The sequence below is a fragment of the Pinus tabuliformis genome, chromosome 4_2 (genome assembly GCF_031772625.1).
Source record: "Pinus tabuliformis cultivar Carrire ecotype Pingquan chromosome 4_2, CPIR1, whole genome shotgun sequence".
Lineage (NCBI taxonomy): Eukaryota > Viridiplantae > Streptophyta > Pinopsida > Pinales > Pinaceae > Pinus > Pinus tabuliformis.
In genome coordinates this window covers 899,321,178-899,341,836 of record NC_142304.1, presented here as the reverse complement: position 1 = coordinate 899,341,836, position 20,659 = coordinate 899,321,178, and the positions used below count along the sequence as shown (strand labels likewise).

General features: G+C 34.2%; 1 protein-coding gene across 7 annotated transcripts; it reads right to left on the bottom strand.

Moving 5' to 3' along the window:
• Positions 1 to 6,384: 6,384 nt before the first annotated feature.
• On the bottom strand, positions 6,385 to 18,620 carry LOC149172597 (serine carboxypeptidase 1-like). Of its 7 annotated transcripts, none has more exons than XM_089424364.1 (17): positions 18,407 to 18,619; positions 18,225 to 18,304; positions 17,547 to 18,101; positions 16,881 to 17,076; positions 16,549 to 16,694; positions 16,305 to 16,378; positions 15,808 to 15,930; positions 15,453 to 15,555; positions 15,285 to 15,322; positions 15,075 to 15,176; positions 9,905 to 9,985; positions 9,545 to 9,781; positions 8,736 to 8,801; positions 7,951 to 8,072; positions 7,031 to 7,144; positions 6,871 to 6,916; positions 6,385 to 6,727 (listed from the first exon to the last, which is right to left on the bottom strand). In XM_089424364.1, exons 4-17 carry the CDS (start codon positions 17,030 to 17,032, stop codon positions 6,644 to 6,646), a joined length of 1,488 nt encoding a protein of 495 aa, XP_089280490.1. In that variant the 5' UTR covers positions 17,033 to 17,076; positions 17,547 to 18,101; positions 18,225 to 18,304; positions 18,407 to 18,619; the 3' UTR covers positions 6,385 to 6,643. The 7 variants fall into 7 exon arrangements, with proteins under 7 accessions (XP_089280490.1, XP_089280493.1, XP_089280495.1 ...); XM_089424367.1 differs by having other exon boundaries at positions 17,547 to 17,899; XM_089424369.1 differs by lacking the exon at positions 17,547 to 18,101 and having other exon boundaries at positions 18,407 to 18,620.
• Positions 18,621 to 20,659: the final 2,039 nt, after the last annotated feature.

The following is a 20,659-nucleotide window of genomic DNA, read 5'->3' as shown; positions in this document are numbered from 1 at the left end:
GTATGTCATTGTGGATCGATTTAGAAAAATGTGTTTATTAATGCCTTGTAAAAACCAGGTCACTGCAGATCATATTGCTCATCTCTTCTTCCAATTTATATGGGTCCACTTTGGTTTTCCCACGTCCATTATGTCTGATCGAGACTCTCATTTTCTTGGAGAGTTTTGGACAAGTTTGTGGAGAATGATGGATACCAAGTTGAAGAGAAGCGCGACATTTCATTTGCAGACCAATGAACAAACAGAGGTAATCAACCACACATTGATACACTTACTCCAAGGCTATTGTGGCAAGCATCCCAAGTTGTGGGATAAGTAGCTTCCTTATGTACATCATTCATACAACCAAGCAGTACATTCATCCACTCTTAGCTCACCATTCAAGACATGCCTTGGCTATTTTCCAAAGGATCCCTTAGACATGGTCTTTTGGAGAGATGAAGATTCCAGTGGGCAATATGATAAGGAAAAGGTGCATAAGTTCATTAAGTGATTTTAGATAATTCACAAGGCAGTGTAGGAGTAGTTGGAGAAAAGTCAAGCTCAATACAAAACTAGACATGACAAGCACTGAGTCGATCACTAATTATAGGCTGGAGACAAAGTGTGGCTCCACATAAGCAAAGACGGGATGAAAGGGGAAGGAAAGAAGTTGAGACCAATTCTATATGGCCCTTTCACCATATTAGAGAATATTGGAGACAGTGATTTTCATCTCTCTTTTCCAACATACATGCAAATGTACTCAATGGTGAACGTTGAAATCTTGAAGCTTTATGAGCCTTTGTTTATCATGGACACCGAAGAGGTTGGACAGGTCCCTACAGTGGACAATTTTGCACCTGAATACTAGACAAGCTACTAGAGGACATCATTTTCCACATAAAGACCATTACTTCATGATGGGTAGAGATGGAATACCTTTGTATTAGATTCAAAGGAATACATCGTAGTAGGCCTCAATTGATGGAAAAGGAGAAAGTGAGGGAGAAATTCCCTCACTTTCCAATTAACTGATAAATATTTTGGTAGTCCAAAAGCTCATTATTGGGGAGGAATGATCTAGGTGGATATAGAAGTAGAAGTGGCCTTGAAAATATCTCAAATATAAAAATTCATCAAATGGAAGTGAAACCATGACTAGATTGTAGTGCTCCTCTCCCCGATTCCAATGGTGCGAACATCACTCAAATCTGAGTTTGTATGCTCAAGTTATAGCTTGTCAAAGTTCTAGTCAAACTGGGCCAAGTGGTAGTCACTAATGAGGCAACAATTTGGTGAAGGGACACCTCACGAAAAATGGTGGTCAAAACAGATGAATTTGTTGCCTCTTTAATTTGTCTAATATCCCTTAAAAACAGGTGGGAAATTTTGAACTATATTGTTTTAAAAAAATAAAAATATATGGAATGGCAGGCCACCACCCCCACCGCTCCTCAATGGTGATATGTATTATATGTATTCAAATTGGGTGGGCGGGCCACCCTCGAACGACCCGCCCAACCTTGGTTGGAGCCACGTACCATTACCACCTGCGCAAATCTCATTTGAAACAAACCATTGCCATATTACATTAACTGCCACGGTCTTGTGTCAATGCCGAAACCGCCATGCTCTATATACATATATCTCACACCATAAAAAAGGTTTCATGCAGTTCAATCCCGAAACCTCCCTAATCACCGCGCCTTATCATAATATAATGGACCAACAAACCAATGACCCATCCGTTAAAATGTTTGCCCACTTTCTTACATTTAAACCTTTCGTTTCTCGTTGCAACCAAAATGATGGAGGGCAGACGACAGAGCCAGGAACAGCCAGAGCAGTAGAACCATGAGCGAGGGAATCCGTGAGATGCTAAAAAGATTCCTTTAGAGGGGCAGAGGTGCCAATATCAAAATTTGACAAGTTTATAGTTGATTTTTCACATTTTTGCACCAGGAACCCAACTGTGATGTCTGTTTCTCTAGCCAAGGTCTCCATTTTTAGGCCATCATCCGAATTGTAGGTATAAGGGTCATTTTTGTAGAGTTGCTTGTAACTAATTTCTCTGATGCCACTTAATGAATGAAGGCCTCCCCACTTTAAGTAGGGCCCAGAGACGTACCCCAAATTGGGTGAACTCTATAATCAAACCATTTGTATGCCTTCGATCTCATGGTTGGTTTATGATTTTCATTCTTTTCTTTCATGTGTTAAGTTACTTGGGTAATATGTTTTTTATATGATATTTTGAATGCATCCTTGAGGTTAAAAGATCTTGATCATTGAGACCTAAAAATATATCATTTGAGAGTAAAAATCACATCCATCTTTTGTCATTCGAGAGTAAAAACCACATTCATCTGAGGTAATCTCGATTTTTTTATATTTTGTAAAGTTATATATAACGTTTTAATTTTTAGATGTTGATATTTATAAAATTTATATATAAAATTATTTTTATTTTAAATATTATATGTCAATTTAACATAGAATGAATTACAGAACATATTAAATATCCAATGTTTACATTTATTGTGATTATTTATCTTTAGCTTTTATTTTAATATTAATGTGTACATATGTAACTTTTTCAATAAAATTTTATTTATTTTGTTATTTTTATTAGACAAAAATATTGCACATAGAAATATACTAATAAAATATTTATTTTTTCAATTAATTTAAAAGACAAATAATTAAAAATATATGGCTCAAATAAAAAGATAATAAAAAGTAAAAGGTAATAAAAATAATAATATAAATACTAGGTTAGATTCAATTTCAATCCCCCACACACATACATAAACTCAATAAATCAAATTAAACAATTGATACTCACAAAAAAAAATTGTGAAGAACAAGGTAATTTCTTATATTTTCACTTTTCAATGTGTCGGAAAATGTGCAATTCTTTTATTGTTTAAAAGTATTTGAATGTGAGCCTTAAAAGATATTTGAATGTCCATGTTATATAACATATTACAAATCACTTTCACATATATTTATGATAATAATAATAATAATAAGTAGCATAAATAAAATATTTCATTACCTATGTTAAATAAAATAATTTTAAATCAACTAGATTAAAAGTAATTGAAAATAAAGAATTTCAATTTCTTCTTACTTCTTACTATGAGTAAGATGCATATATCATGTTTTATATCATGTTTTAATATAAAGTTGATATATAGTATTTACAAAAATATTAATAAAAAAATAAAAAAATCAATGTGGGCCATAAATAAAATATTTCTTTCTTTTCCTTGTTGAATTGGCTCACAAGAAATTTGAACTTTGAATCTCATCCTTTATATAATATTTCATAACATATAAATCACCAATTGAACTACCCAACAAACTCAAATATTTTAATGTATTTAATAAATAAAATATCATGTGACATCTAAAATATTAATAACAAAAATATGCTAATCAAAGAAAAATAATTTTAATATTTAAAATATGAATCATAAATAAAAAAAATGAATACCCATATTGAATAAAATATTTGATTACCAGTATTATATATATTATAGATGGTTTATATTGAAATAATATTGGTATGCTTAAGATGTATTATTCCTTTCATGTTTTTCATGAAGTTTATTCATTGTACCCCACGCATGATGAACCAACCAAATAGGGAGACCCTTGGTATATAAGTGGGGGAGAGATGGCACACATATTTTTTTCAATTGTATTTGCGTATAAATAGTTCAAATTCATATGGATGTACATAAATATATCCCTCTTTTTTTTAATTTGAATATTTGATGTATTTTTTAGTGGAGTAGTTTTTATGTTTGGTTAAATTCAAGCTTTTTCTAGTACTTAATAAATGTTACTTTAAACACTCACAAAAGGATTTAAAGTAGTGACCTCTTTATATAGAGTGTTTTAACTATGCACACATTGATGATGAATCCAAAACCTCATAAACAATATTTTATATTTAAAAGAATTATAATTTTGAATTTTTTATTAATATTAAAAAAAATACACATTATTGAATCTTATAAAAATCTAACACATTTCTCCAAAATATCAACTCACATAATGAAACTAAATAATGATCATGATTTTGCCAACAAACTCACGTAACGAAAGCATAATGAAGCTAAATAATGATTACAATTTTTCCCACAAGGCAAAGCAACATTTGCGCTCCCCACAGGAGCTTCATTGACAAAGGCAAAACAATATCATATCTCGTGCATTCATATTGGGGCATAAAAATGACGAAAAAATGAAATAATATATTTATCATATAATAATTGGGTAAGAGGTTTTTATATGTCGTATAGAAATGTGTGTATTATAATGTATTGTTTATACAATGCATTGGCCATGCAGAGGAAAAAGACAGGTGGGTTTGAGAAATAGAGGTTCATGAGTATTGTTGGGAGTATCTAGAGTGGGAGGGAGAAACAAAAAACTATGGTAATACTAGGTCCATATTAGCCTAATATTCAAACCTATGGCCCTAGTATTGACATGTAATTCATGGTAATGTTAAATTCTTAAAGTAAAAGTGACATTCTCCTTTACCTTTCATTTTCATCATTTTATTTAAACTTTTAACATTACCATGAAATGATTCAAGATATTTGAGAGTGGTTCTAACCTCACTAGATTCATATGGAAATGTAGAATTTTAGATCTCACTCAAAATCCAATAGACTTATTAGTTTTTAGGATTTCAGGATTGGGGGGATTGCACTATTTCGAATGGATTTTGTCATGTATTAGGTTATGAAACTTATATTTAATCAAGAGAACCAAACCCTCTATGTATTTTGATGTTAGTGACATTGGTTGTCAAGCTCCTCTGTCATGACCCTATTAAAAATGTACTCGTCACTCAAACAAAATCTTGACTTTACATGCTACATTTTTTCTATCTTATGTTAATGCTTAGAGGGTGATATTATTGACAAGGATCCCAAGACATGTAATGATTTTGATGATATGTATGTATTTGTTGTAGCATGGTTTTTTTTAATGCTAAAGATCATCCAGAGCCTATTTGTTGATGTATTTTTGGTTCAGAGATGGATTGCACTTGATTTTATTTTCATTATATGCACCCTTACATGCTATATAAATGAGAACTTGTAATTTGTGGACCTCTAGTTAATGAAGATTATAACTACTAGATTAATGATGTTATATGGTTTAATCCATGTTTTTATGTTTTCTATCACAAATTCATCATTCTACATGCTTTTGTTGACATATATGCATCAAAATATAAGAATAAATATATTATATAAAATCCACTCCTAAAATCGCTCCCAACATGGGAGCTTTTGAAAATGTCACTCTTTTCTCCTGCTTCCACTCCCACTTCCTGCTTATACTCCCTCTTCCCGCTTCCGCTCCTATTACCAAGCAGACTTGCTCCAAAACACACATGCATCACAATATTAATACCTCTATGGTCTATGTCTAATGTGTGTGTTAATATTTTTTACCTGCTTCTCAGCTAATGATCCTCCCAATGATGGGGCAATGGAGAAGATAACAGAGTTGGCACCTTCACCTTTTCCTTACATTAGTGATGAGAAGTTTGAATAAAAGTGAAGGAAACAACGATACCAACTATTTCTTGGTAGAGGGCACATCCATGCCAGAGAAGGTACTGAAATAGACTATTTTTTGGAAGAGGGTGCATGCATTTTAAGGGCACACATGTCACACCTTCAGTTAATTCCAATTTAGATGTTGTTTCAAATTTAGCAATTTCAGTTTTGGATAGAGATAGTCATTGTACTTTGTCTCCTCTTCATATTCTATAAGGTTGATGAAAGGTGCACCATTTTCTTGGTTATCAAGGTTTTGTTTTGAACTATTGTAGTGTATCTTTTTTAGTATTCAATAGAATATATATGCAATTAAGAGTTCAAATCTATGTATTTTCCATTCAAATTTTCCATAGTATACATTTCTAAATTAGCTAACTTATATCTGCCTCTTTTTTATTGAAACTTTCAATTTTTCAGCTATCTACTATTTACGTTATTCTTTCTAGGTGCAGAATCTGCTTACAATTTTTAATGAAAATAAAGGGATATAAATATAAGAGGTATAAAAAATGTTAATGAAAAAATGGATACCTAGTGAAGGTAGGGGATTTTAAATTGGTAAGGTGTATTGGGTTAGTAATGGTAGGGGGTTAAAGAAAGTGATTTTTAGAAGCATTTTCTAATATGTAGTCAAATTAAGGGTATTGTTTAGTATGCCATGAACGCATGTGCTATGTAAGTGGCTCATTGAATGAAGCCCCCATGGTGCTCCCACATAACCTAGCATACAAGATAGAAATTCCAACCAATCCCACGATATGAACTTATTGTACATAAATATCCAACACATAAAGACATGCAAAATTTTGATATGGCTTTTTTTGTAATTATTTCACCTTCCTTAGATGGTTGTTCAATGTATCTGAGAGGATAATAATCTAATCCAATTGAAGAAAATTGGTAAGGCCTAAAATGTTTCAATACCAAAGCTTGCACCTCACAAGCTAATAAAGAGCAAATGAGGACAATGACAAGCTCAATAAACAATTTGCAGACTTAAAATGTAAATAGAATCTAAAAGCAAATGAATTTAATTGGCAACTGAAAATTTGGAAACATGTGGTGTTTCACAATGACTTTCCAGCTAACCACCGTGAAAAAAATGCCAACGATTCTCTAGGTTTGTACTCTGGAACTGTATGTCCAGATCCCTGCAAAGAAGATATTGTAATTAGTTTTAATGGGGAAAAAACATCATTATTTGTTGCAATGAAAATAATGTTTAAGACGGAATCTTTATAGTTAACCTTAGGTCTTGCTTAAATCATGAAGGAAGAAAAAACAAATAACCCACCTTTATAGTTGCAAAGGTCAAGTTTTGATCATATCCTTGAGTATATCTACACACATCAACAATTCAGAAAGTTCAATATTTCATTTAAATGAGTTTGAATTAGCATGGATTGAATTAAAATTACGTAGAGGCAAAATTGAAGCAATGACCATGTGCTTACCCAGCAACTTGATCATCCACTATCCAGGGGCGCCATTCATCAATTATAGCATAGCCCAAGGACTTTGTCCAAGCTTGTGTTCCAGTGAAAGGCACACACATATCATGGTCACCACTGCCATCATAAATGCAAATGTTAAGGTCATGGTCGCTACGATCATCACATGAAATAAATTTGAAAAATAATATAAAACTATTAGTGTAATAATAATAATTTTATTTCAAAATTAAAATTTAGTTTCGCATTAAACCTTTTGTGTATAAAAAACAATATTCTTTATACATAAATATTTAATTATTAAAATTTATAAAAATATATGTACTTTATTTTTAGAATTTAAATTTTAAATTAAAAAGCATGAATATTAGATCCATATATAAAATATCCTAGATATATTAAAAATCATTAAACTCCATTGGAAAAAGGTAAGCGAAATATGTTTGAAATAATATTTTAAAAATTCTAAACTCTAGTCCATTCAAGTAGGTAGAGTATGGAGAAAGGTAGAATCTCAAGGGGTAGAGTAGGGAGAGTTTTTGAAAAAAAAAAGGGAGGACAATGACAAAGAATGAAAAAGTCTAGGGAAAATAAGATATTAAACATTATCTTGAAACTAATATTTTAGGATTTCGTAAACTCTCTTTCAAGTAGGTAGAGTATAGAGAGGTTGGACAATGACGAATATGCAATCTGCATTGTTTACATTTCTCTCCAATGATCTTTACATTTCTCTCAACCGATACCCTTTTATGTGAAAGAGTGATTTTGTTGACCAATGAAGATCCGAGTGAAATGTTCAAAAGAAAATATATCACTTTATAATAAAAATGATATAAATGCTAAAGTCTTTTTCATAATAAAGAAGTTCGAGGTTTTTCATAATAAAGTATCTACTAAAAAAGTGGGCACAAGAAATAGACCTATAAATTAATGCACGATAGCCTTTACTGGTCAGATTTTTATGGTAGACGATCATGCTTCCAGCATCATGGTTGAAATTAATACGGTCAGTACACAACTCCCATTTTCCAGCGATGTCTTCCTGCAAGGTAAATTGCATAAGTGGAAACGTAAAATGTAGCTAAACAGCTTAAATGACATTGCTACAGCCAGGAGTACATTAATCTCAGACAAACACAAAATGACAATATAGGTGCAGATGAACCCAAAAGATTCTTCACGTCTTGAATATGTTAGTAACTGTTTTATATAGATCTCAAATGCTGAGCTTCTGTAAAACCGCCCTAGTTAAAAAAGTTATGAGAAAAATAAAAATAGAGTTAAATTTAAAAAAGTTAAGAGAAGAATAAAACATAAAGTTAAAATAAAGCCATTCTTTAGAGCACCAAAGATCATTAATGGGTTTTAGGACTTAAGGGGTGAAACTTAGTACTGCAACATGAAGGATGGCTTACCTATAGTTGTCTCATCATAGAAAATTTTGTAAGATTTCCTGTTATACTTAATTAGTGTTTAGGGTGAATTTAGGGTGACTTTGGTTCTTTATCTAACGTTTTACTTAAGCTTTTAATGATTTTAGGGAATTTTGCTTTCTGTGTAAGGTTTTATTTTTATGTAAAGTTTTATGTTGTATACACAAAAACTAACTCTTTGCCCTTACCAGCCAGAAGAATGAATACCCAAATCAAGGCATACATACTAAGAGAAAGAATGTAAAGAATCAGTTTTGGTTAAAAAGACATACCGTTTGTGCGTGAATAGCCTTTCTCACAGATTCATCATTACACCAAATAGTAGCAACAGTCATGTCCTGATTTGACAAAATAAACCTAACATATTTAGAAAAACCCAAGCGCGAATCACAAAGCTGCAGAAATTTATAAATACCAACTTAAAAAAATATTAAAAATAATACACCAGATATACTAAATAACCCAAGCGCGAATGACAAAGCTGCAGAAATTTATAAATACCAACTTAAAAAAATATTAAAAATAATACACCAGATATGAGTATGCTGAAAATTCTATATAGAATCATTTCTAGTGTCTGTTCTTGAAATGTAAAACCTAAAAGATCCTACTGCATTAAGACTGCCAATAATCATCATGTTCTACACTCTTGGAATTTGGACAACACCAATCAAGCAATACCATACATTAGAGTAACATTGAGACAACATTCAATGTTGGGATTATATGGAACTTGGGACAGAGAGTGAATTTCATGAATTCAATGTGGGACAGATAGATGCCAAAATAACCAGTACTAAATTCACAAAATCAACCTATAAAATTTGATGAAAACGTACGTTGCAATGCTAATTTGATGAGTATTGTCAGGTAGCAATGATCTATGGTACTTGGTGGAGTCAACCCATTAATCAATCTGTAGCATTATTAATTTTTATTGCATTTAGTTGTGTGGGTTTTTATCATTTACTTTTGTAATCTTATTGTTGCTTCATCTAGTCCATAGTTCATATGGTTGATATATATAATGGGAGCACTAATATTGTCCTCACAAAAACAGGGATTAGTCAGAGATATTTACCGTACAAGGGACGTCCCCCAAGAGATTCGGCCATGTCGGAACATTGCCATCTCTAACAGGTGCTCTCAAAGGCCAAGCACGACCAAACATCCTTCTTCTTACTGGAAGGGTCCGGTTCGTCTGGCCTAATAGCTTAAAACTTTCAGGCAAGTTTTGTATACTGCCAAGAACCTGCTGGCTTTCGGTCCCATGGTAGCATGGCTCAAGAATGTCATAAATGTTAATTCTTGAAACCGCCTGCGCATTCAACGACAAAATTAGAGCCTTCAGCTTGTATATATGCAAACCCTGAAAAAAGTTCTCACGACAATGAAACAGCTTACGGATTAAAGAAATTAGAAACAAAGAAAAAGCCGCTACCTCGTTTATCGCTTCTAGTTTGCTTTCACAATCAGCATCTTCGACATCATAATAGTTCCCATTACAAGCATTGAACGCTTCCTACGATATTTAGACAATTCATCGTCCAGACAAGTGGAGAACAACATAGACATGATATTAGTGCTTGGTTCTGCAGGTTGAAAAGTAAATTCGTTACAAGAGACAATTCATCGTCAAGACAAGTGGAGAACAACATAGACATGATATTAGTGCTTGGTTCTGCAGGTTGAAAAGTAAATTCGTTACAAGAGTAATTCAAATTATTAGCTTATTAGGTTTTACTATTTTGTAAGTACAAACCTGTGTAGGAATTGAGATATGGTAGAGATAAGCGAGGGATGGATGATAAAATCTCCGCTAAGGGCAGAGGTTCAAAGCGTCGTCTCACGAATATTTCACAACTCACAATGGTTACACCTACTATCACATTAAACATTACACTCTCATGGAACTGGATGAAAACCCACTGCACCTTAACTAATGATCCGCGTAATCCCAAGTTACCGAAACAGAACCAACCTATGGATCCAGAAGATCCAAGGGCTGGGTTACAACACATGCAAAATAAAGAAAAAGAAATGTCAACTGAAGGAGTGTACCAAAAGGGCTTCAAGGCACATCGAAAAGAAAGAAAGAATTCTATAGGTAACCGAAGGCTTGGAACCATGTTGACTATAATTGCTCCAGAAATACAATCAACCTAAGCACAGAGGTATGTTCCCACACCAATATATTCGAATCTTGACCCTACCCAGTGTCAGAGTAATACATTTGCTATGATAAAGGGCTTGGGGAGGATTTCGTACAATCCGAGCGACACCTTCATTGAAGAAAGATATTTCTTATTAAGTACATCATACGCTTGAGACTAGTGTCATTTTCCTTCAATAACTAAAGGCTACCTACTTCTGACTTTGTTCACCTATGGGCGAGATTGGGCAGCCTCATTGCTACCAGACTCTACATGCGGAGGGATGGAATTTGAAGTAGTGTTATGCTTCCTTTGTTATCCAGGATTCCTTGCTCAACCATGCTAAACATGACAAGCGAAAGAACCGTTTTACAAGATGTTGGATGGCGGCATTTCTTTTCATTGGCACGGTTCCTTTTCAATCTAAATCCCGAATGATGTAGTTTGGCAATCTTTAGCATTGGCAAGGGTTAAATTAATTCTCATGATAAAAGAATGGACATTGCACAATAATTTCATTATCTTAGAAATGAGGGAGATCAAGTTCAGCTGATATATCAACCAACTTTACAAAAATTATTGACTTATTTGATAAAATCAGAGATATGAACAGAACACATACTGGTTGGTTGACGGAAATATGTAAGCATGGGCATCCCAGCATAGAAGCCACAACGTGTTCTTGAATAGGGTACAAGGGAGCCACCAGAGATGCCAAGGAGCTGCTCAAGGTTTATTTTAGGTATGAAAAATAAGATGTCTACATGGGATGGATCTGTATCACTCCTCTCTATTGCTTTGGATGGATTTTTGTAAATGGCAACCTCTCTGATGTGATCCATTCATTCAAAGATTAATGTGATCCCATTCATTCAAAGAAAAACGGAAAGGGATGCAGGCACAACCCTGGGCAATCCATTTTTCCTTGACCCAAACGGACCATAGAATCTACCCAATGTAAATCTGTATAAAATAGAAATTAGAAATTTTATTGTAATTCCAAGTGTTCTGCTTCTAAAAGAATCTGGGATTGTTGGATAGTTAGTTTGATGAACTAGTGTCTTACGGATTTTGAAATGACGCCAAGTGCCAGCCTGAGATATTAGGCAGATTTTAAATAGTTAGGACAAGTGTGCATTTGTCTTTGTTTGTGAGGATATTTTCCTGTCTAGCAGGAAAACTTTATGTAGAGTTAGAATTCAAGGAATGAGGGGTCTCTCCATCGACATTAGAGTAGGGTAGAAAGAGCTCCGCAGCAGGAATTAGAATTGTGACAACCGAGAGACAGAGTCTCATAATTAGAGTGAGAAGAGCTCGAGGGGAGCATGCGAGCTCGGCAGGAGCCCATTGTAATCCTTTGTATATGCATATATACTCTGTTCTGAGCAGTAAAGATAATCCAAGTTGTTATGAGTATTCTCCTGTGTTTAATCGCTCTATTTGAAGTTCGTGTGTGTTCCTGGTGTCAGATGACGAAAGCCCGTGAGAAGAAATCTGTAATGCCCCTTTATTTCCTTGTGCTCGATACTCTGCCTAAGTATGCAATTATGATCTATGTAAATGGGTAAGTGCCCTGTGATAAATCCCACTATCTTGTGTAAATGGTTTTGGTTTCACGCTTACTCCAGTGTTTGGTATAGTGAGTTAAGAGAGAGTGTTTATAAAGGTGGGGCGTCCAAAGACTGAGAATCTGTGCTTTCATCTGCGACAAAATGGTGCAGGAGAGCCCAACGGGAATAAGACTGAGATTGAACCACGAAGGTGCAAGTTATCACCAGCGTAGCCGAATTCGCTATTAGCCGGGGTCCGTTGGAGACTAAGTTGGGGAATGGCGCGTGCTCCTGAACGGGGATAATTTGATTCAATTCAAGAACTGTTTTAACTTGCAAGACATTACTGTGAGAAATTGAGAGTTAGTGTAAGACTGTACACGTCCAACAGAGGCCGATCTCTTCAGAGAGTCTGCAAATCGGATCTCTTCAGAGAGTCTGCAAATCGCATATGGGCGCTCAGGAGAGGCGTCGTCTACCCAGCGGCAAATTTGCCAAGACGGCTAAAAATAGCAGCCGGCAAGAAATGGACAGAATCCAGCAATTGTTTTTTTCTTTAATTTTGCAGTAAGATTGTTTGATGATTTTATGGTGGAAATGGTATAAAAACTTCTACGTTATCAAAAATCTTTATTAAAATCTTTTGGTTACCCACCAAAGATACTAATCTTTTGGTTGGTAACCAAAAATCTTTAAGTTTGAAAAATGTAATATGGATTATGGATTCTTTAAATTTGATCATTATATATGGATTATGGATTTGGGAAATTTGATCACTATAATATGGATTCTTGAAATTTAATAACTGAGTTCATCAACTATAATATGATTTCAACAATTGAGTTCAACCATTATAATATGGATTAATATGGAAATATGGATATGTTTTCAACAATTGAGTTCAACCATTATAATATGGAAAATATGGATATGTAGGTATAAGATAGATTTACAAAAATTCTGGCTAGACTTTATCTTTTTATCAAAATTTTACGAGAATTTCTATTATTTCCCCAAATAAATTAAAAACTTATTAAAATACCCCTTACTATTATTTTCCCAAATAAATTAAAAACTTATTAAAATACCCCTTACACCTTTTGGAGAGGCCGTCCAAACAGATTCCGAGATCCAACTCTCACCTTCTGGATTAAAACGTCAGCCTTGACAAAGGTGTTCGCGGCCCAAATAGGCCCGACCAAGGTAAAGAACCCCAAAAAACAAGAGGACCCCGAGCAGGCGGAACAGCCCGACTCGGCGGGACCCTGGTACTCGGCCCTTTTCAAAGGCGACCACCAGAGTGTTTGCCGACCCCGACCTCGCCCGTACTTTAGACCCGGATGGGACCCACTTCCCTCGTAAAAGGTCTCCGGCCCCGCAATGAACCCCGGTCCACTGTGAAAGGTCGTATGGTCGAGTGCTATGGAGATAATATACGTTGGGTCCGTTTTTATTTTTCGATTTGGGGACACGAATTCATTGCTGCGCAAGCCCGTGAGAGCTAAATTTTCGTGAACCCATTGCCCACAGGTTCACGAGATTTGGGCCACCAGATTTCGAAATTCTCTGGCCCTAGACCGGGTGCTGCGTCAGAGAGGAACAGTCCTCTTATGTTTTATAATTTGCTGCAGATGATTTTGGTTTCGTGGTAGAGGCACCCTACATTCAAGATGGAATTGAAGATAGTCACTTCGTAGCCGATGGTTGCCTAATTTTTCAAAATAATCTGACTATGAAAAACCCCTCCTCGTCATGGACTTTGTTTTACTCTATTTCTGTTCTCACGGACTTTGTTACTCTTTTCATGGCTTTTAGATGCAAACGATTATCCACTGTATAAAACCTTGATCGTTTAAGGTTTTATACGGTGGATATTTAAATTGTAGCTTTGAATTATAAGAGCGCTAACCCATAAAGCCAATCATAGGGCTTATTTTTCAATAACTCACTACAACCGTTTGGGTTTGAGAGCAAACTCATCATAAATCATTTTGAAAATAAAAATACAAAGTTAATCGCTAATTTTGTGGCTGAATCTCATTACAAATCATCAAAAACCAAAATTACGAAGTTAATCCATTACGAAGTTAATCAACTCTGTGGCTGATTCTCCACTAGCAAGAATCTACGGAGGTCACCCTGTGATAAAAAATAAAGATCTTGTCTATTATTATGAAAAGATTTGTGTGGAAAACAATTTCTAAAATGTGATTCCTTTCAAAGGTTAATCGAGGACGTCACCGTATGATAAAAAATAAGGATCTTGTCTATTACTATGAAAAGAAGATTTGTGTGGATGGCAATTTCTAAAATGTAATCGCTTTCAAAGGTTAATCGAGGACTAATCGAGGACTGCCTTCTCATGTTTATCAAGAATCTAAGGATGTCACCGTAGGATCAAAAATAAGGATCTTGTCTATTACTATGGAAAGATTTGTGTGGATGGCAATTTCTAAAATGTAATCGTTTTCAAAGGTTAATCGAGGGCTGCCTTCCTATGTTTATGATTTTATTGAGTGTATGTTATTGGTAGAGGCAGCTTGCGCTCAATATAGAATCAAGGATATTCATTACCCCGGATAATATTGTTTTAAGTTTTTAAAATAATTTATTAGAATATAAAATTGTTGATTAGTTGTTTATATGGTTTAATAATTTAATAAATATCAGAAACTAAAAATTAAAATATTTAATAAAATATTATTTTAATTATTTATTAAAATAAAATAAAAATATATATATAATATTTATATTTGATAAATTAAAATATTAAAATATAAGTTATCATGGATTGTCCACCTAAGAAAACTAAAATATTCAAAGCAGATAATCGTAGGCCAAGTTTATGCATAGACTCAGGTTATATCCATTCCTCTTTTAAAAAAGAAATTAAGAGCAGAGTAATTACTTGATATTGTTCGTCCGATATAAGCGCCATTCCATGAGCAAACGGTACAAGCGCATTGCCATCAAATTTTGTGTCTGCAACCCCATTTCCTATTGTGTAACCCTAAAAGATCAGCATCAGTAAGAGCCAAATTAGCTTGACTTTAATGGAACATATGTGGATTGCAAGATTGTTAACAATTTCAATGCCAAATAATCAAAATCAATTTACCTTAAAATTCAAAACAGGTTTTACCCCACCTTCAATTCCTGTAATGTAACCAGTGAGTCAATGCTTCATCTATCAGAAACGTATATGGAATGTAAACGGTGAGTCAATGCTTCATCTATCAGAAACGTATATGGAATCTTTTGTTAGATGAAAACCATATTACCCTACCCTTGACCACTTCTGACGCTAGAGTTGGGACGTAGATTCCTGCATATGATTCTCCGCTAATATAGAACGGATTTGAAATGAACTCTGGATATTCTTCAAACCACTGCTCGAACATAAACGAAATAAGTTTTCTTTTAATGGCAGAACCAACCAGAAAAGATTTGCATACGTAAAAAGCGACATGGTTTCTGCAGAATTACCAAATGTACTTCCACATCTTTTTACTGTATAATTCTTGATTTGTAAATGTTTTCAAATCAAAGATGTCTAATCGATGGAAATCATATTAAGCACCTCTCAGACCAGTGAATCTGGAAATAATAGTACAACTGATTTTCAAGGAAAAGATGGAGACCTTCAAAAGAAAATTATGCGTATCTGAAGCTGTCTGCAGATCACCAGTGTCATAATCACTAACGTTTTCAGAATATGAATAGCCAACTCCAGATGGTGAATCCAGATAGATAATATTTGATACCTGGTTTCAAAAGAATAATATAAGCGTTAGAATTTGATTTCTAATTGGATTGACAAGGAAATCTTGCAATTTCATTGTTACAGACTTTCTATAACTCTTCGCCATTGAATTCATAGAACTTAATCAATATAAAAATGAGTAAGTTTAATGAGTGGTTCAACCCAATGGTATCTTCCTAAGATTCTTCCTCTTTGATCACGAAACTGTGTTTACAGGTTTTCACGTATTGTAATACGATTGAAATATTTGAAATGTACAAAACATTGATCAAAATTTTTAGAATGAATGAATCAATGAAAATAAAACTCTGTACTGGAAAATTTGAGCTGTATACTTATTAACTTAATCCATATAAAAATATTAGTGCAAATAACCTTTGACCAAGAGTATGGATTAAGTTGTAGGCTGGACAAACTTCCATTCTCTCTAGCTTCGAAGTTAAAGGGACCTGCACGTGCACGATATTACTGTTAAAATTGAGACTTTCTTAATTAGGATGTAGAACGTTTTCTTCTGTAAAAATCTGGACGGATCTCAGAATCATTTGGGTGTTGACATGACATACTGCAGTCTAACTCGAAAGATTGAACATCAACACTACTTATTTCATTGACTAACCATGTTCGTATACGAAGCCATCAAAACTTGAGCAACCAGGACCGCCGTTCAACCAGAGAACAACAGGATCTGTCGTTGCATTTCTTTCTGATGTAATAAAATAGTAATACAGGTATTTTCCACTAGTCTCATCTATCTTTATATATCTACACAGCGCCAATATTAATAAATAAATAACATCATTGTAAACACATTAGAATAATTATACAAGAAATTTCGTGGTCACCGTAATTGAGATCATGTTCAGAGGGAAATCAGTCGCAGAATTTTAACTTCAACGCATTTCAACCTAGATGACATTAAAAATAAATATAGATGAAGATTATCCCTACCCTCCATAGTGCTCTGAAGGAAGACTGCCGCTGTAGCCAGGCACAGATGTGATCCGTGCATTTGCTGGAGCTGCTTCTGTGTAGGCTGTATAGGACTGCAAAGCGACCAATACAAGAAAGTAGCATGCCCAGACAATTTTTCCAAAATCCATTGTGAAAGCAGCTTCAATATGTTTCTCCAAATACGGAAATCCTGCTGCAACAAAGAAAATTTAGCCATTACTCATCAGAAGTTTACGCCATATGCCACAAATTTTATCCAATCAACCTCGAATTCGTATAGTTTCCTTAAATAATACTTAGTTTTAGACAAAGTTAGCTGCAAACAAAAGATTTAATGTCCTAATAAAATATGCTTTGTTCCAATCATAGAAATTTAGCATCAGATTCTAAAACTCAACGACTTTAGCAAATTCCGAAATCTTAGAACAATCGAGTATCATTTTAGGCTTCCAATAGGTATTTTCGGGCTCCAAAGACTGAACTGTAGCTCCAGGTACATTAAGACCGTACATTTCTAATTCTATCTTTCCTCGGAAAATTCCTCCCATAGAGTAATAATAAACATTGCGTCCAAATAAAAATGAAAATGAACTTAAATTTAGCTGAAAGTACAAAATTGAGTAATTATTGACAATAAAGGAATTTTTGCCAGACTGTATTTACCTTCCTGTCGGAGAAATAATAAACATCGACTCCCAGAAAACCTGAATTTTAGCTCAAAGGAATAAGCTAAAGTACTCCGATCTCATGTATCCTAAAGCTTAGCTGACATGTGAACTCGAGTTTAAGAATTTTCTCTTAATGCCCATAAATACTTCGATTCTTTAAATCCTTGAAGAAGCGATGATTAAACCTCTTGATTTGCAGTACTCTTCCTGTTAAAGGATTGTTCGGCTGAAAGCTTACCTCTGAATTCAGACTTTCGAGGTAAAGCTTTGCTGAATCTTGAACTTCTAATATAGATCTTTCCAATCCAGTTGACGTAGTGGTGAATTCTGCGTGTTAAAAATGTTTTTCTGGTCCAGCAAGAATGTTTGTCGGGTGAGACACGCAAAGAGCCCGGCGAATGATTTATTTATTGGAAAGTAATTGATCAAGGCTTAAATTGTACACAAAATTGAGCACGATAAGCAATTCCCGATATTATTTAGGTCTCTCAGAAGGCCCGCCGGATGCAGTGCGCAAGCATTTGAGCACGTTTCTGAACGATTGACTTATCTTTACACCAAAGTAATCATTAAATAAACAGAATGAAAAATTGTTGGACGAATACAGGAAATACTGCTTCAAAGTAATCGACATTGAAATTGAGCCGTCGAGAAAAGAAATTGTAGGGAATACCGGAGGTCAATTGAAGGCCAGACTCCAGATTACTTCATTATTAAGCTGAAACCTAAGAATAATGCTAATCCACTCCCAACCTGAATTGAACCAAGAATATTGCGGCACTAATTAAGATGAGAACCGTTTCCAACATAACTTCAAAAAAATAAGCTGAAAACGTGCCGTATATAAATACGGACCTGTTTCTTGAAAATCGTTCGAATGTGCTCGACTTTTATACCAAAACGATCGGCACTGCAATTGTATTCAGAAATTTCTCGTCTGTTTAAGAACTGCCCTGCGTCATAAACAATCATCTGTTCAGGAACTGCCCTGCGTCACGAGGCATCGTCTATAAGTCAGTTACGGACACTAAAATTAGACGATTCTACCAATAATTTAATCAGTTTTGACGCGCCTATGATTATCTATGATTTCGTATACGACTCTACATATGACCGTAGTGTAGTTATGCATCTAAACTCCAGAAAGAGATTTTTGTGAGGCGCTGGAGCCCGTGGGGCCTCTGGTTGGTGGTAAGTTGAGGCGAACGTGGCCTAGTGATGGCCAAACTCTGATGGGTATGTGATGGCAAAGACGACGCACCAAACAGAACAAATTATAGAAATGTCATGATCAATCTTCAGCGACGGTTCGGAATAATGACAAAGTGGTAGTGTTGGAATTATGACCATTTCATCATTTCGTTTTTGTGTGTGGTAATGATTTTTATGCTCAAATAAAAAATGGTATTGAATGATTCATACAACAATGTCATAGGGGTCCACTGTAACCATGAAATATCTAAGTGGAATACATTTTTATTTTTAAGTAGAGGAATGGGTGGTTGGATTTGCAAGTACCGTATCAACCTCTACCACTGTAATTTTTAAGTTTTATTCCAATAGTCATTTTTATAACTTTTAAGTGAACCACATTCCTAGCTCATCGAATCTCTTGGAACGTAATCCTTCATTTTTATTGTAAAATAATGGTATAGAAATGTGTATTAATATTATAATACTCAATGTCATGTTTATATATATTGCTCGACTCATTGTAATGCTAAATATGCTTAGTTGTATCTCGATTTATTATGAGTGAGTCTGTACATATAATGTTAGAGTTATAGTATAATCACCAACCATATAGAGGTGGATGTTATAGGTTGACCTACCGAGGGTAAGGTATATGGTGTATGGATTGATAAAGAACTTACCATTTGAAGAGTAAAGGGAAAGATTTATCTTCTTACATAGTTTATATAGCATTGGAATATTATTGGATATTTTAATAGTTTTGAGGATTGTTGAATTGAGGCTTCTGTGATCCATAATAGTTATAAGAATAACTTCGGCCTAAATCATAAGTGTTTGGATAATATTATTCTCGTTATATTTTTTTTGGTTAAAATTTTAATCATTAAAAATAGAGGTTTCAATGATGGAATTTTTGTCAACCAGTGGTTTTGTAATTTTTTTTCCACTGGATCAACACAAATTTGAGCCATTAGAGTGTTATTAACAATATCTCACATAGTGTTACACTGTTTTAAAATAGATTTGGTGAATTTCCAATGAATCAACACAAATTTGAGCAATTAGAGTGTTATTAACAATATCTGACATAGTGTTACACTATTTTAAAATAGATTTGGTGAATGCACATGTGTGCAATAGTGCTTTTGCGTTTCATCTTAACGAATAATATTGCTTTTCACCATTAAGATTAAAGAAATAATAAGACAAAGCATATCTAAATCAAACACTGTATTCAACATAAACATAGGATAATGAGGCATGTCATGGTTCCATAAAAACATATAAAAATTATATAATTTAATTAATATAACTAGTAAGGCACAATGAAAACATTATAAGAAGTACCTATAATGCTTAATTTATTGAAGCTTAAGTGTCCATTTGACATTGCTTCAAAGTCCCATGATCCAATTATCAATAAAGAGTGTGAAATAACACCCAAGGGTATATTTTCCATTCAACTAATACAACTACCTTCAAAAGAGTTCCCCCAAGTAGGGCTCAAGCTCAACAAGATGAGAAATTTTAGGGTATGCACAAACTCTCTGCAAGTAATTCATAGTTTCAAGTCGAATATTACATATCAAAATCACCATTGATTGACCTCATGTGGAGGAAAGACTACAATATTCTTGAAACCACCCTCACCCCTAGTGATTACAACCCCACTCAGTAATGGTGCCTCTTTATAAGGATGTTACTACGATTCTTTCCCCCATCACATGAAGTCACAACTAGCAGCAATGTCCCAAAGGCCCAAAAGAATAATAAAAATAGCCAAGAACAAAATAAGCCTTGGTACCCCATCAATGGCTATTAAAGTAATAAAGTCATAGTCCACTTAAACCAATTTAGAGGACCCAATAATCTACTTTACCAAACATGAAAGTCTAATCATTTGTTCTAACACAA

Excerpts from the sequence above, each read along its gene's own strand:
- LOC149172597 (XM_089424368.1), bottom strand. The coding sequence starts at position 17,032 with ATGGATTTTGGAAAAATTGTCTGGGCATGCTACTTTCTTGTATTGGTC. Across the intron at positions 15,177-15,284 it reads AACCTGTTTTGAATTTTAAG|GGTTACACAATAGGAAATGG; the intron begins GTAAATTGATTT and ends CTGATCTTTTAG. Across the intron at positions 6,917-7,030 it reads GTGGATGATCAAGTTGCTGG|ATATACTCAAGGATATGATC; the intron begins GTAAGCACATGG and ends TGATGTGTGTAG.